The following is a 15,862-nucleotide window of genomic DNA, read 5'->3' on the forward strand; positions in this document are numbered from 1 at the left end:
ATCTTGATGCAGGATATGAAAGGGCAGGCTGAATGGATTCCCCACCGTCCGTGTGGGTGGTGAGACAATGACCAGTCAGGGAGGGCAAAACAGGGTTCAGAGCCACGGTGCATCCGTTAATGAAACTCGGCAATTGCAGCCTTGCTGGAGAAAGAGCTGTGTTGCTTTGTTTTGAAGATAAAGCTGGAGTCAAAGTAAACATTAAACAAGGAAAATGAAAGGTTCGGCCCTGACAGGAACCTCTTGGAAAGGACTGGGCAGGTTGTTGGCCAGGAATGCAGCCCGGGCTGTGTGATCCCCGGCGTCTTTGTAACGAGTGCTCTAGTGGGAAATACTTGCTCCTCCATGTAATGGGAGACTTGTTCTGCAGCTGCTTGGAGTGGAACCTGGGCATCACTGTCTTTAAACAGCTTCCAAGGTGATTATAACATGCAACTCGTGTTGAGAATCTCTCTTAAATGGAATGTCCTCCCATCTGCTGCCAATCGGAAGTCTTGGCTAGATGTTATGTCATAAAATTCGTTATATTTTAGTTATTTAAAAACTGGGTATATCAGTTGACTGATATGCAGTGACTAGTGAGGAGAAATATCACTAGATCATCATGAAGGCCTTCCTGAGAGCTGTGCTTAACCCAAGCTTCTCACCTTTGGCAAAACGGACATTTCAGTGTTTTGAACAGTGATTCTGAAACTATCTTGTGAATCATGAGCAGTAAAACAGGATTACTTTAGAGAGGAACACGAGAGAAAAAATTGCACATGCCTGAAGACAGACTAACGCACCCTGTCAGGAATCAGTCAGCACGAACAGCATCCAGGGAAAAGGTTAGTGTGGGCGGACGCCGAGAGGAAATCAGCATGGAAAACAAAGAGAAGCCTGGCGAGTTATTATAATAATAACAAATGAATATAAATTTAGTTAAAAACTCATTGAAATGTGAGGCTACATACGAGAAATGTTCTAAAAGGTGTCACAGTTTTATGAAAAGTACAAGTACATTGGCTTCGGAATGTCATTTCTCCTGTTGGTGTCCGAGAAATAGCAAAGGATGCAGAGGTGGGATTAAACATATCAGAGAATACTGATTATTTTCATTTAGGAGCAAAGATAATTAACTATTGGCAGCAACGTGAAATTTGATATAAGAAGGTAGAAGTTGGGTATAAGGACGTTCATGATCTCTCTGAAATTACGGAATTTATTCTGTGCCTGTACTTGGAGCAGCACTGGCCCTGTGGGGAAGGTGTATGTGCTGTATGAAGAGCAGTTAGGAGCAGGAGGCCGTGTAGGTAACACACTTAGCCCAGAATCTGCATGGCTCTCATTCTTAGCCGCCACAGGTGTTGTTACATCATCAGATCAAGGGTTGCAAACTGTGAACACTGATCGATCACCAGTGGCCTGCTGGGGTTCAGCGTCCCAGCTGGGGTTTGAAGAGACCCCATAAGTAGCAGTGCTCCTCTCTCCATCCTGAGTTCTGAGCCATCAAGGGCCAAGGGATAAGGCACATGAAGACCCAAGTGTCACTCTTACGACTGACCACATTGTCCATGAGCTGTCAATCAGCTGCCTCCTGCATGCCCCACGCTGGGAATTGGGCCCGCAACCCCAGCATGTACACTGACCAGGAATCGAACTGTGACCTCTTTGTTCATAGGTCAATGCTCAACCACTGAGCCACACCAGCAGGGCAATCTTGGCTTTCCTGAGGTTAACTAAAGGGTACCAGCTAGCCAACATGACAAAGCGTTGGTTGTTTCTGTAACATGTAATTTCTGTAGTCTCTGGGATTTCGAAAATGAAAATACGGTAATGTAGTTTTCTTAGGGAGATTAAAAGATATAAACAAGATTAAGAAAATAGCAATCAGTAGTCACAAGCAGATGAAAACTGTTAATACTTGGTATATATATATTCCCAGGTTATTTTCTGTATATATAACATGAATTGTGTGTATACATACATTCAGGACACCTCAGGCTGTTCTGGTCCAGAACTTCCTAATTGGTATGGCTGGAATATATGGATGTGTATTGAGAGAGCGTATAGACATGTGCAGATGAAGGTTTCCTCTGCCCTCGAGGTGGCTGGGGAGGCCCGAAGGCCTGTCACCCAGTGTTCTGTTCACATAGTGCTACCATTTGCCATGTGTGCACAGTGGGAAATGCCTGTCTTTCTGTGGAAGCCGCTCCCTTCTCCACTAGAAAGTGGAAAAAAGGTGTGAAGCCCATTAGGGGAAAAGATCTCTCACTCCTCTGAGTCCTAATTGAAAAGATCTGCCCTGTTTGTGCTCCTGCTCCCTGGCCCTGATGCCATGAAACACACGTCCTGAGGAGACAGCTCGGAACCTTGAGACCCTCAGCAGTACTCACATAGGAACCAGGCACTCTGCTTTGTTTGTAATACTGGTGGAGATTAAAAACTTGAGCCTGGCCAGCATCGCTCAGTGGTTGAGCATCAACCTATGAGCCAGGAGGTCACGGTTTGATTCCTGGTCAGGGCACATGCGTGGGTTGCGGGCCTCAGGCTTGATTCTTAGTGTAGGGAAGTGATGGCGAACCTATGACACGCGTGTCAGAGGTGACATGCAAACTCATTTTTTTGGTTGATTTTTCTTTGTTAAATGGCATTTAAATATATAAAATAAATATCAAAAATATAAATCTTTGTTTTACTATGGTTGCAAATATCAAAAAATTTCTATATGTGACATGGCACCAGAGTTAAGTTAGGGTTTTTCAAAATGCTGACACACAGAGCTCAAAAGGTTCGCCATCACTGGTGTAGGGCGTGCCGGAGGCAACCGATCAATAATTCTCTCTCATCATTGGTGTTTCTATCTCTCTCTCTCCCTCTCCCTTCCTCTCTGAAAGCAAGAAAAAGTATATTTTTAAAAAATTTGATGACACCCAGTGTGAGCAGGGTGTAGGAAAACACAACCTTGTGTTCTGCTGTTGAGGATAAATTAATACCTTTTTGTCACACAGGTTTCGGAAATGAAAAGAGGTCACAAAATATGCATTTTTTTTGATAGTTATAGTAATAATTTATCTGAAGGAAATAATCATGAGTGTGTGAAAGATTTCTTTAAGACTATTTCTTACAATTTTATTTAAAATAGAGAAAAGCTTGACATAACCAAAGTGCCTAACAATAAGGGTTGAGTTAAAAAAAAAATTCTTGGAGCAGGTATATAATGGGTTGCCATGTAATAATGGTTTAATAATATTGGAAGATAGTAATTATAAATTGCTAAATTAAAAGGCTCTAAGGCAGTACTTATAGCAGAAATCCAGTCTTTTAAAATAGCAAAATATCCTATTTGCCTAGAAAAGGTTATAAGGATATGCCAAATGTTGTGATTAACTATGAATATTGTGTTTTGTGTATTTTCCAATGTTCTTCAATGAACATATGTTCTTTAGAGAAAGTAGAAATTGGCTCAGCCTGGGCAAGTACAGTCTGCCCATCCATGTATCAGGCTGGGGTACAGATACAGAAGGCAGCTCCAAAGCTAGCAGGAGACTGTCTCCTTCCAAGTACACGCGGAGCTGTAACGTGTACGTGTTAGCATGACTCCCTATTTGAGTGAGTGACCCCTGAGAAACCGCTCTCAAGTCTTGCCTAGACTGTTAAAAGCTGTGCTGTGTGAGACTCGCAGTAAGAATGGTGCATCCCGCTCGTGCTGGAGGATTTCAGTCACTTTGACACAGAGAAGCAGCCTCATTCATCACTCATATGTCGCGCCGCAGATAAGGGCTTTCTGGGTCAGCAGTCCACATCTCCCTGAACGCAGTGTCCAAGGCAATAGGACCCTGGATCCACCTGGAAGTGACCTCTTTCCACCGCCCTGCGTCCGGCCCATCCCCGGCTGCTTCACTGAAATCCCACCCACACGCTGTCCTTTCCCAGAAGTGACCCTACAGCAGCTCCACAGATGCCCGTGGTTCCTCTTGCCCAGTGCAGGGGGTCAATAAACCCGATTTTGTTGGGCTACAGTGACCCTGGTGGTCTTAGATTGATTAGCTGAGACAGTCCTATAGTCAGGAAAAAGGTAAGGCTACTTAGGAAAGCTTTATGTATGTTTAACAAGCACACGCATACCATCCCCCTAAATAGTGCACATCTGAAGAGTCAGTAGCGGGTTAAGGAACAATAGTTAATGTTTATTGGACTTTCACTGTGGGGCAGGCACTATTCCAACTGTTTTAAAGGTGTTATCTCATTTCCTCTTCATGGCAACCCTATCAGGGAAAATACTGTTACTCCCCTTTATACAGACGAGGGCTCTTGAGTTTTAGAGAGTTTAAATAATTTTCCCACGTGACACAGTAAGTGTTGGGAGCACGATTTGAACACAGGCCATTCGGTACCAGAACCCACATTCTTCACTACTCTGAGACGCTTCCTAAGTTGGGAAACAGCTTCAGCTTAGCTGTATTTCTTCTCAACCACATTAACTGAAGTTCCTCTAATGAAAATATTACCTCTAGACTAGTACAAAGTAGCCTGTGGCAACTTGAAGACATTAATGTTTTTAACTTTTTCTTAAACATGTATATGTATGATATTCAAATTTACAATATGTCCTTACTAATTTTAATATAAAAGAATATTTTAAACCATTTATCATATTGTACACCTGAGACTAGGATTTGTCCAGCCTTTGACATTGGTAGGACGTTCCAGCGTGTATGCCCAAGATGGCTCTAAAGTAATATATTTTTAAAAAATATGTGTAAGGTGTGCCTAATGAAATAAAGAGACTGTTTTTTAATTTGGCTTGAAACCAGTTCTAATAATTCCAGAACTGTTCTGAACAGTTAACAGTAGTTTAAATAGCTTTGTTGAGAATGAGAAAGTCACTCACTTCCTATTTTGCCTTTTGGTATCAAGTGAAAGTGAATTCTGCCAATTCCTTAACCATGTTCAAACGCCAAAGCACTGTGTGAGGAGGGTCTGGTGAGTATAAAGATGAATTGGTTGTGTAACCTTTAATTCTTTCACTTGCCAGCAAGATGCTAATAGTCTAGCATAGAGATCCACGTGGGTATAAATAGTTAAATATTAAGCAAGATATTAAGGCCAGAAGTAGAGAGTGAAGAGCTAAAGAAGTGGGTAGGAGCAAATATTTTATCCTGTAGAAGACAGGAATCTAAGAAGCTTCAGAGAGGAATCGCCATGGACTGAGTGTTTAAGGTCAAATAATATTTCAACAGGTAAGGGGAGGGATATATCAGGATAATTACAGCACTGGATTATGAGGGTTAAATGAGATAATGTAAATGAAAGTATCTAAACAGGTACATGGTACCTAATGAGAGGAATCCTTACATGTTAGCTGGTATCTATAATAAAAGCCTAAGTGACTGTTACAGTGGAACGAGCAGAACGACTGGTCGCTGTGATGCACACTGACCACCAGGGTTGCAGATGCTCAACACAGGAGCTGCCCCCTGGTGGTCAGTGCGCTCCCCAGGTTGGGGGGTCACTGCTCAGCCAGAAGCTGGGCTCATGGCTGGCCAGCGCAGCGGTGGTGGTGGGAGCCTCGCTGCCTCCACGGCAGCGCTAAGGAGCTGCAAGCCAAGTGGTAAGGAGCAGCAAGCAGGTGGGTGGTAAGGAGTGAGGGGTCCCGGACTGCAAGAGGGATGTCCAGCAGGTGGACATCCCCCAAGGGGTCCTGGACTGCAAGAGAACACCCCCCAGTGCACGAATTTCATGCACCAGGCCTCTAGTTACTTAATGTTACGGATTCATTTTAAAAAATTAACTCTTTCCTCAGATGGTGTGTATTATTTTTCAGTACCATTGGTGACTCGTTTGTTCCAGAGCACAAATCACTAAGAATATCAAAAGAACAGATTGTTCAGAATACTATGTGTACCTGTTAGTGTTACAGATGCGAACCCTTATTAATTTAGCTCATTGTTTTAGTCAGTTTAGCCTGCTATAGCAAAAATACCATAGAGTGAGAGGCTTAAGCAAGGAGCATTTATTTCTCACAGTTCTAGAAGCTGGGAAGTCTAAGATCAAGGGGCCGGCAGATTGGGGGTCTGGGGAGGACCCACTTTCTGGTTTATAGACGGTGGTCTTCTCACTGTGGTCTCACTTGGTGGAAGGTGAGTTCTCTGGGGTCTCTTTTATAAGGGCACTCGTCTCATTTATGAGGACACCACCCTCATGACCTCATTGCCTCCCAGAGGTTCCAACTCCAAATATCATTTCATTGGAGATTAGGATTCAACACGTGAATCTGAGGGGAACACAAACATTGAGTCCACAGCACTCACCACTATTGACCGAGTGCTTACCATATGTTTAGCTCCAGGCTTGGTCCTGTAGGAGAATATAGCACACAATTCATCTGCAGAGGCTCATGATAAAGTTGGAGAGAAAAAAGGTAGCATATCTTTATTACACACAAAGCCACAATTTTGTCTTAGGCTCAGATGCATTACCATTTTTTAAAGAAGTATTAGGCCCAGAAGTGAAAAGGACTGGGCACTCCCATTTTCTTCATCACAGCACTGTTTGTGCAAATGTGACTGTAAATCGGCAATATAAAATAATACCTAAATAGGTACTGTTATAGAGCAGACGTAAGTTAGGACTTCAGAGAAGAGAAATACTCATGTGAATTGGGGCGGGGTGTGGGGTGGGGAAGATTTGAGAGAAGAAGGACTAGGTGTAAGATTTGGATAGGTGGACAAGTAGGGAGATGTTTCCAGAAGGAAACGGCATGAGCAAAAGCCTGGAAAGTGATCTCGTTTGAGGAGGGCTGCATGGCACTATCCTGCTGAAGTCCAGGTGCAGAGCAAGGAGGAAAGGACGGTGGGCTGGGTGAGAGGCTATTGCTAAGAGCAGAGGGAATGATAGGACCCACAGAATAACCCTAGAACTTGAGTTCAAAAAGCCCACCTGAATATGCTTACCATAGACACAACTCTAGGGGTGTCCTCAACACTTAAAAGTAAGCTTGTATTTTTCCTGAGAAAAGGTGTTCTTAGGCACATACACCTGCCTGGTGTTGTCAGCTTCTGCGCATTAGAATGACCTGGGGAGCGGAAACAGTGTTGACACGTGGTCCCACTGCAGGTGCTCTCCCCTGTGGGCCTGCAGTCCTCTTCCCAGAGAGAAGCGGTGAGGGCAGCCACTCAGAGTGGCAGTGGGTCTGGAGGGCAGAGGGCAGCTGTGAGTGAAGTGTGTGGGCAGCGTCGTCCAATGGACCTTGCAGCGATGGAAATGGCCGTAGACTGTCCAATATGCAAGCCCCACTTGCCCCTGGAGCACGTGAGATGTGGCTAATGCAACCAAGGAACTCGATTTTTTTGTTTAATTAATCTGAGTAGCCACCTGTGGCTCATGCCCACGTTATCGGACAGTGCGGGTGCAGGAGGTAGAATCAACAGGATCGGTCACCAATGCGGGAGACGTTGAGTATCACCTCGAATTTCTCTCGGGTGGGGGAGCAAGTTCGTCATTCTGACGTCGGGGTCTCAGAGACGCTAGCTCACGGCATCGCACCCGGTCTGGCGCAGGTGCCAGTCCCTGTCGGATGGTTTTGATGATACATGGGCAGGACTCACACTGTGTCATGTGTGATTAGTACAGACACAGTTTAAAAGTATCCCCGAGAATGGTATTTTCTTCCTATTCAACCTGTTCTTTCTCTCTTTTAAACCAGGTATCAAATTGTAGTGGAAATAATCCAGGCAACGACCATTAGCAGCTTTCCGCAGCTGAAGAGGCAGAAGGGTAAGCACGTGGGCTGCAGGCCTGTCCCTGGTCTGCACCTCCGCTCAGAGCTTTGTCAGGTACCAGCATTCCTCTGGCTGACATTTAAATAGTTTAACTTCTTACAATAATAGTGTAGCAGCAACAGCGAAAGTAAATATAATCTAATCCTAACAGGAACCTTGGTATTTCTGAGTTCCTTTATAAATTTATTCATCTGTAGTCATAATTCTTAAAAGATTAAAATTATGGGATAGATAGTGATTTTGTTCTGTTTTTAAACTAAACATGACTTCATCCTTTTTTTCACACAGTAAAATTTAATCTTTAATGTTTATTCATATTTCTGTCTTGAAACATAATCTTGATCATTTAAATGACACCAGTGAGTTGCTGTTTCATAAGTTACTTAACCTTCTCTTTAGTTAAGCGTTTGAATTGGGAATACCTGCTGTCCCCCTTCTACTCTTGTAGATTTTTAAAGAAATGGGTTTTATGTTGTTTTTATTTTCCCTGTTGTTTTGTTTAAAGTGACAAGGTCGTTGCCCAGGCATGGTACTGAGGAGTAACTGAGGTGTGGCGATGGCTCTCTGCCTTGTAGTTTGCCTGCTGCTGGCCTAGTCCCTTCTCATACACGAGGCTGACGGACATTTACTGTCTGAATGCAGAGCAGGTTTGGTTCGTGGCTGAGAGGCAGCAGACACTGCCATCTCGTCAGCTAGACTTTACACAGCCGTCCGTCTCCAGGTGCACCCAGGTCCCTGCCGGAGAGCAGAGCGCCAGAAGCGCGAGGAAGAGTGGACCGGGCACGAGAAACGCGCACTCTGGTTCCTAATCGCACGCAGAGGCCAAAGGGAGCCGGGGTTACAGACTTTTCCTTGTCTCTGAGTCACTGGCAGAAGGTGGGAGCGGTGTGAAAAGGAAATGAAGGTCTAGAGCAGTGGTTCTCAACCTTCCTGATGCCGCGACCCTTTCGTACAGTTCCTCATGTCGTAGTGACCCCCGACGTCATTGTTACAACCTGAACATAATTAAAGCACAGTGATTCATCACAAAAACAGTATGTAATTATATATGTGTTTTCCGATGGTATTAGGCGACCCCTGTGAAAGGGTAGTTTGACCCCCAAAGGGGTCGGACCACAGGTTGAGAACTGCTGGTCTAGACCAGGGGTCCTCAAACTACGGCCCGCGGGCCACATGCAAATACAAATATTGTATTTGTTCCCGTTATGTTTTTTTACTTCAAAATAAGATATGTGCAGTGTGCATAGGAATTTGTTCATAGTTTTTTTTTAAACTATAGTCCGGCCCTCCAACAGTCTGAGGAACAGTGAACTGGCCCCCTGTTTAAAAAGTTTGAGGACCCCTGGTCTAGACTATGGAGAGGCACTAATTCTTCACCTTAGCCCAGTAAGGAAGATGGGGCAAACGTGTTCATTCAGAAATATTTCCTGAATACTAGCAAGGTGATTATGGCCCAATAGTGAACAAACAAAACTGCATTCATGGAGTCCTAAACTAGGAGCTGGTGTGGTGCTCAGAGTGAGGCATTACAGCCTAGGACTTGGATATGGTAGCGAAAATGAAGGGCCTGATAAGAAAGATTATGAAGGAGAAATAGTCTCTGTGGTGAATGATTGATGTGGGGAAGAGTCAGATGAGGGCAGTACAGTGCTGACTTCACAGAAGAGGAAGTGGCTCCCAGAGAAATGCAGTTCAGGAGTCTGAGCTTGTAATTTCTAGTCTGCAGCTGCTTCTGTCCTGCCCCATTGCTGCGGGCTGGCGAGATGAAGTTTGGGGTGTAGAAGCAAAAGTGCTAGCACAGGAGTAGGAGACTTTGGCTCACGTGAGCTTCCCCTGCTAGCATCCCTGTGAAACCCGGACAGTCCTTTCATTTCTCTAGATTCCGGCTTTCAGTCTAGATTGAGTGCTCCAGGTGATCATAAAGGGTTTCTCACCAAGAAGCGAAGACCCTGAGAGTCAGAGAAGTGGGGGCTGCTTCAGGGGGAGAGGACTCACTGGATTGGGCCTCTGGATTTGCCACCACAGAGGATGGAGAAGTGCCTGTTTGGCATTTCTCAGCTGGGATTCAGCTGTGGAGAGAGAGCAACCCTGAAGAGAAAAACTTGGAAGTTGCCAATCTATACTAATAAAAGGGTAATATGCTAATTAGACTAGACATCTTCCAGACGTCCTTCCAGACAAAGCCACAGCAGCTGTGAGGGCTGGTGGCAAGGGAGAAGTGGGTGGGGCCGGTGGGCCCTGGCCAGTCCCACCCATACCGCACGGCTCCCTTTTCCGCAGCGGTGCTAGGAGAGGCAGGGCAGCCCGCTGTCCTGGAGCCTCCACAGAGGCTGGAAGGGGTGTGACCAAGGTGCCTCAACCTCCCACAGCCCCTCCCCCAGCCGGCCTGGCCCCAAATCACCCCCCCACACACACACACACAAGTGGGCAGGGGGTGGGCCAGTGCTAAGAAGTGAGGTCTGAGTGTTAGCAGCCCCGGTGGCTGGCTTTGGCAGCAGCAGTGAGGTGATGGGGGCAGCACCTTCCCTTGATCCTCCCGGTCACCTCCCACAGAGGGAGGCCAGACTGTGGTCCTAAGCCGCAGTAGGACATCCCCTGAGGGCTCCTAGACTATGAAAGGGGGCAGGACAGGCTGAGGGAACTCCCCCACCAGTGCACGAATTTTCGTGCACCGTGCCTCTAGTTTAGAGATAAGAGTTAATGATCTTCGATTTCTGCTGTCTCCGAGTCCAGTATCTTTGCAAAGCTGATGCTCTGTTCCCCACTGTTAGAGGAGAACAATGTATTAACGGTCTGATGTGACTTCCCTGATTCATAATACCACCTGCTGCCTCACTGATGAGTTATTAAAATTTGTGTACATACTTTTTATAAAAAAAGATCAAATTTGGCACTCCCCATTGTCTTTTTAGTTGAATATCTATAAACTGATCCAGCTAGCCATTATGCTTCATTGCTGCTTAAATTGATCTTTTTTTAAAAAAAATATATATTTTATTGATTTTTTACAGAGAGAAAGGGAGAGAGATAGTTAGAAACATCGATGAGAGAGAAACATCGATCGGCTGCCTCCTGCACATCTCCTACTGGGGATGTGCCTGCAACCCAGGTACATGCCCTTGACCGGAATCGAACCTGGGACCTTTCAGTCTGCAGGCTGACGCTCTATCCACTGAGCCAAACCGGTTTCGGCTTAAATTGATCTTTAATTCATTTCCAGGTAAACGTGTGTTTTCCCCCTGTAGAAATCATTAAGGAACATTTGAATTTTAGCATTAAAGGCTCCACAAAACATAATTGTTGAGTTGTTTTTGGAAATCTTTTCTTTTTAAAGGCTGAAAATATCAGACAAAAGAGCCTCAGCCTGCATGTTAACCTCTTCCCACAAGCCCCACCTGTCTGCGTCGCTTTCCTGAAACCTGGCAGACAGGGCGGGCCGTGATCATTCGCATCTCAGTGACCATGCAGTGATGCGTGTGTACTGTTCTAGAGTGTCATTTCCAATGTTGTTTCTCCTTACTTCCACATTCTCTGTGACTGGGAAACTGAAGAGGTTTAAGAAAAAGAATGAACAGATGGGACCTCCTGAGAATATTTAGGTTTCAGCCTGGAGACGGGAACTTCACTTATGACTGTGGTGTATATGCTATAAATACCGTTTTGTTGCTGCATTAAAGATCTTTCTGACATGTCTTTTTCAATCATAATCATTGATGATTAAGACATTCTATGTAACTGAAAATACTTTGAGGACTTAAAGAAATGCCATATAGCAGGCTGGGGAGAATTTCCTGACTGTGTCCCCTCTGAGACCTTGAGGAAGTGGCCAGCTCACTCTGCTGCCAAGAGAGAATGTCCACATCAAAGTCCCACATAACTCGTCATCTTCTGTAGTTTCTTGTCTCTATGAAGGGCCTCCCCATCCATCCATGCACGTCAGGAACCTCCTTGGAGTCGCCCTTGCTCATTCCTTCTCTGACTCATTCTGTCGTTATCTGTCATGTACTCAGGTGCTCTCATCTACCCAGGATCAGAGGAGGTGGGGTTGTGATCAGAGAAGAGACATTTGAGATAAAATGCAAAGGAGAAGTGGGACTTATCTGCGGTGACCCGCACCTTGGAGAGGGTCCGACGGGTAGAGGTGGAGTGGGATGAAATACAAGAGTCCGGGGTTGGGAGGACTGGCACAAGGCACCAGCACCAGCACCAGTACCAGCAACTTTATTCTTTACACACACTGCTTTATATCTAAGCTGTGGCTGGTCATGCTTCATAGATCACTGCTAGGGCCTGGCCTGTCATAGGGAAGTAGTAGATTGTTACAGGCTGGGCAAGACTGAGCAAGCTTTGTCTAGATCCATCTATGTTTGACAGTTACTATGACAATCAGGTTATGTTTTAGTAACTGCACTTTTAGCCACCGAGGTCGTGCCTCGGTCAAGCCTTGTCTAGTTCCACTTTGCTGCAAACTCTAATAAGACCTTAAACCTTTCCTGAGCTTTGACCTTAAAACCTTCCAGGATCGACATAGGGTAGAGTCCAGGGCTTTGCCATGTCCTCTGGTCAGCTTAGACTTTGCCAGCAGCATGACGGTCCCCAACACTTATCTAGGCAGAGTGATATAGGGACTAGGGTAGCATCCCAAGGAGAAGAAGAAACAGAATGTGCAAAGAACAGGAGGCGGGAGGAACAGCCGGGGTGCACAGAGGAAAAAGAAAAGTCGCATGGCCGGAGTGACTTACAGAGAGAGCGAGTGGAATGGCAGGAGCACTTGAGGCCTCTTAGGATCCTCGTGTCGGTGGAGAATGTGCTCTGGAAGATATCTGAGTCACCAGAAGTAGGTCTTCAGTCATCCGGCAAACACAGCCGCTCTGTGTAGGCACAGCTGTGCAGTGAATAACACTGTCCTGGCTTCAGGAGATCACAGTCTGGTGAGGAGACGGGCAGACGCACATAAATCACAGTGCAGTTTGGTGATGCAGCGCGAGTGGCGTGTTCAAGGTTCAGTAGTGGCACCTGAACAGAGGTGGGGAAAGGCTTTCCCTGGAGAGGAACGGAGTTGACTCAGAAGGGTTGAGCGGCTCTTGTTCCCTCTGGGCTGGTCCGGGGGATGTGGGTGGTGGGTACCTGTGCACAGATGAAAGAGGCAGTTGAGGAACAGCCTCCTGTGTTTGGGTGGTGTCAGGTGAGACACTGAGCTGCAGGTTGGCGTCTGATGGAGAGATGAGGCTTGAAAGGCTCTCCTAACGTGTTTGGACTTAACCCTGTAGAGCCGTGGTTCTCAAACATAGCGTGCACCAGAGTCTCCTGGAGGGCTGGTTAAAATGCACACTGCGGGCCCACCCAGCCTGCACCCCTCTGTGGACCTGAGCGCCCCGAGAGTGTGCGTCACTCCCCGTCCCCCAGCGATGCTGGTGCCGCTCGCCCAGGAACCACACTCTGATGCAGAGCCATTGATGTGTTCAGGTTTGCGCTTCGGTACCACTCTCTAGCTCTTTATTTATGATTACAACAGCCAGCATCGCTGAGAAATGGTCTATGATAGTAACTGGCTGCTATGGTCTGAAGGTTTGTGTTTTCCCAAAGGTCATGTGTTGAAATTCTGACATCCAAACATGATGGTAGTAGGAGGTGAGGCTTTTGGGAGGTGCTGACGTCATGGGGTGGAGCCCTGGTGGGTGGGGTTAGTGCCCTCTTACAGTAAGAGTCCCCAGAGGGCCCTAACTTCTCCACATGTTGCAGACACAGCCAGAAGGTGGCCATCTGCAACCACTTCCAGGGGGTCCCTCACCAGAACCCGCGCACGCTGGCACCCTTGTCTCGCATTCCCAGCCTCCAGGCCTGTGAGAAATACATTTCTGGTGACAGCTGCCCAGTCTGTGGGGTTTGGCTATAGTCTCCTGAATGGACTAAAACACTGGCCAAGTGTAGGAATTCTAGTGATAAAGGGACATATGCTAGATTTTCCCTGCATTGTGCTATGAATAAGCCCCGTATTTCAGCTCCTTCAAAGCTGTCTTTTCTGCTCTTCTGAATCCCGAAATGTTATCAAGAATAGTTAAGGTGATTCAGAGTCATGTTTATCCAGCCGACTACAGCAAGGGACGTGATGCGATTTGGGGCTGCTGGAGACTGCTGCTATAAATAGTACCCCCTTGGAAGTGCGAGGGGGAGGGTGGATGGGGAGGCTTTGGCAAAATTGTGCATCTTTTTTTCTTTAGGGTATACGTAAACAGTGTTGGAATTGACTATAGTAGGGCTGTAGAAGAACTTTGGAATATATCAAAGGTGTATATTTATAATTTTATATATATATACACACTGTTACTCGTTAATAAGAACTGTAGTGCTTTCCATCAGGAATTATTTTATAAAGATAATATGTAGTGTCATTATCTGATTGGGATTTAAAGGCGTCCTTGCGTGAACGAAGGGAGCTCATTGCCTCAGGGTCCTTTCTGATGCTTTGATGTGATCTGACTTTCTGCCATTGCAATAATTCGAAACAAATAGTTCCTAATTTATTTTTTAAAATTTTTATTTATTGATTTGAGAGAGAGAGAAACATTGACTTGTTCTACCCATTTATGTATTCGTTCACTGGTTGATTCTTGCATGTGCCCTGACCAGGAATTGAACCTCCAACCTTGACTTCAACCAGCTGTGTTTCTAATTTATGAATGACCTAACCTTATAAAACACCGCAGGCTGGTTCCCTGCCACTGCTACAGGGCCCTCGCCATCGCCAGCGTCTCTCCCTGTCTGGCCCTCACACTGTGAGAACTGCCGCCTCCAGTACCTCATGTCCCTTCCACTGTCCTTCTTTGCCCCTCATTCTCTCCCTTGGGGGACTCGGGGCACTTCTGTTAAACTCTCTATAGTCTCGTAATTTTATAGGCAGCTCTACTGTCAACTCTGTCCCCCAGGAAAGCTTCGGTGATCACAGATTCTAACACCTGCATTTATACAGATGAAGCTCAGGTCCAGAGATGTTCAGCACTGTACTGTGTGACTAGAACCTACCAGTTAGGCCACATAGATCTGGATCTTGAACCCAGGTCTCCCGATTTTCAGTCCTGGACTCCTCCCACTACGCTGCTCATTCACCCAGGCAGATGTCATGAGAGCCATGCTCAAAACTGACAGATTATATGGGCCAGATCTGTGCTCGGAGCGTATATGTCAGATCTGTTCAGCTTGTTCTCATTTGGGAGCAGGGCTCCCCTGGTAATTGAATGTGTGGGAAAGTGTATTGCAAACATGTCGGAGGGCCTTGACCAGAGGCAGTGCTAGATACAGTTGAAGGAAGGAATGGAAGGTGTGCTGTCAGGCCCCTGGCCCGCCGTGCAGGGCTGGCGCCCTGTGGTATTTTCCATCATAATGTGAGTGGTTCCGCCATCCGCTCCTGCTGTCCTTTCTCCTTATTCCTCAAGTGTACTTTCCACAGACGTGCAGGGACACTTAGGAAATTTCAAGTGTTTGGTGTGGTAAGAACCCGCTTTGTTCTTAAAAAAACAAAACACAAAACCTACCGGCCTCAAGTTGAGAAGCAAGGGAAGTCTCTTTTCCTTCCTGGCCGGCCTTGGAGGTGATCTTCAGGTACCTTTGAAGAAGTGTGCGGCGATAAGTTAACTACTGAGAATTGCTGCCAAGAGGTCAAGCACCGTTTCTCATCTGGAAACTGAACCGGTGCCTAAGTCAATACACACCTGGGCCCTGCGCCCTTCTCTCAAGGGGGTTTGTTTCAAAGGCTTGTTCACCTGTCAGCATGGATACAGGCGAGGAGTGGAGGCTCCTGTAGGGAGGACGTCCCCTACGTCCTTACTGATTGCCTGGGGTGTGAGCGGACCCTGCGTTCTGAGGTGTCGGGGAAGGGCAAGTGTGTGGCCCGTGTCCTTCCATTCCACAGGGGTTTGCCTCCCTATTAGTGCTTCTCAGTGGTGTGAAGGACTAAATTAGGGGTCCTGGGACATTGGACAGGGTTTGGAGACATTGTTGGTTGTCACATCTGGGAGAGAGGATGCTACTGGCACCTAGTGGTAGAGGCCAGGGATGCTGCTACACATCCTGCAGTGCACAGGACAGCCCTACAGCAGTTA

At 46.3% G+C, this 15,862-nt stretch overlaps 1 protein-coding gene across 2 annotated transcripts in view; it reads left to right on the plus strand.

Annotated features, from left to right (window-relative positions):
* Window positions 1-15,862, plus strand: part of SNX25 (sorting nexin 25) — a 98,417-nt gene that overhangs the window by 48,983 nt on the left and 33,572 nt on the right. For both annotated transcript variants that reach the window (XM_081084096.1, XM_081084095.1), the window contains exon 6: window positions 7,688-7,758. In XM_081084096.1, coding sequence (XP_080940222.1) covers window positions 7,688-7,758 — 71 coding nt within the window. The remainder of the gene's footprint in view (window positions 1-7,687; window positions 7,759-15,862) is intronic.

This window comes from Myotis nattereri (assembly GCF_964212035.1).
Source record: "Myotis nattereri genome assembly, chromosome: 2".
NCBI classification, from domain to species: Eukaryota; Metazoa; Chordata; class Mammalia; order Chiroptera; family Vespertilionidae; genus Myotis; species Myotis nattereri.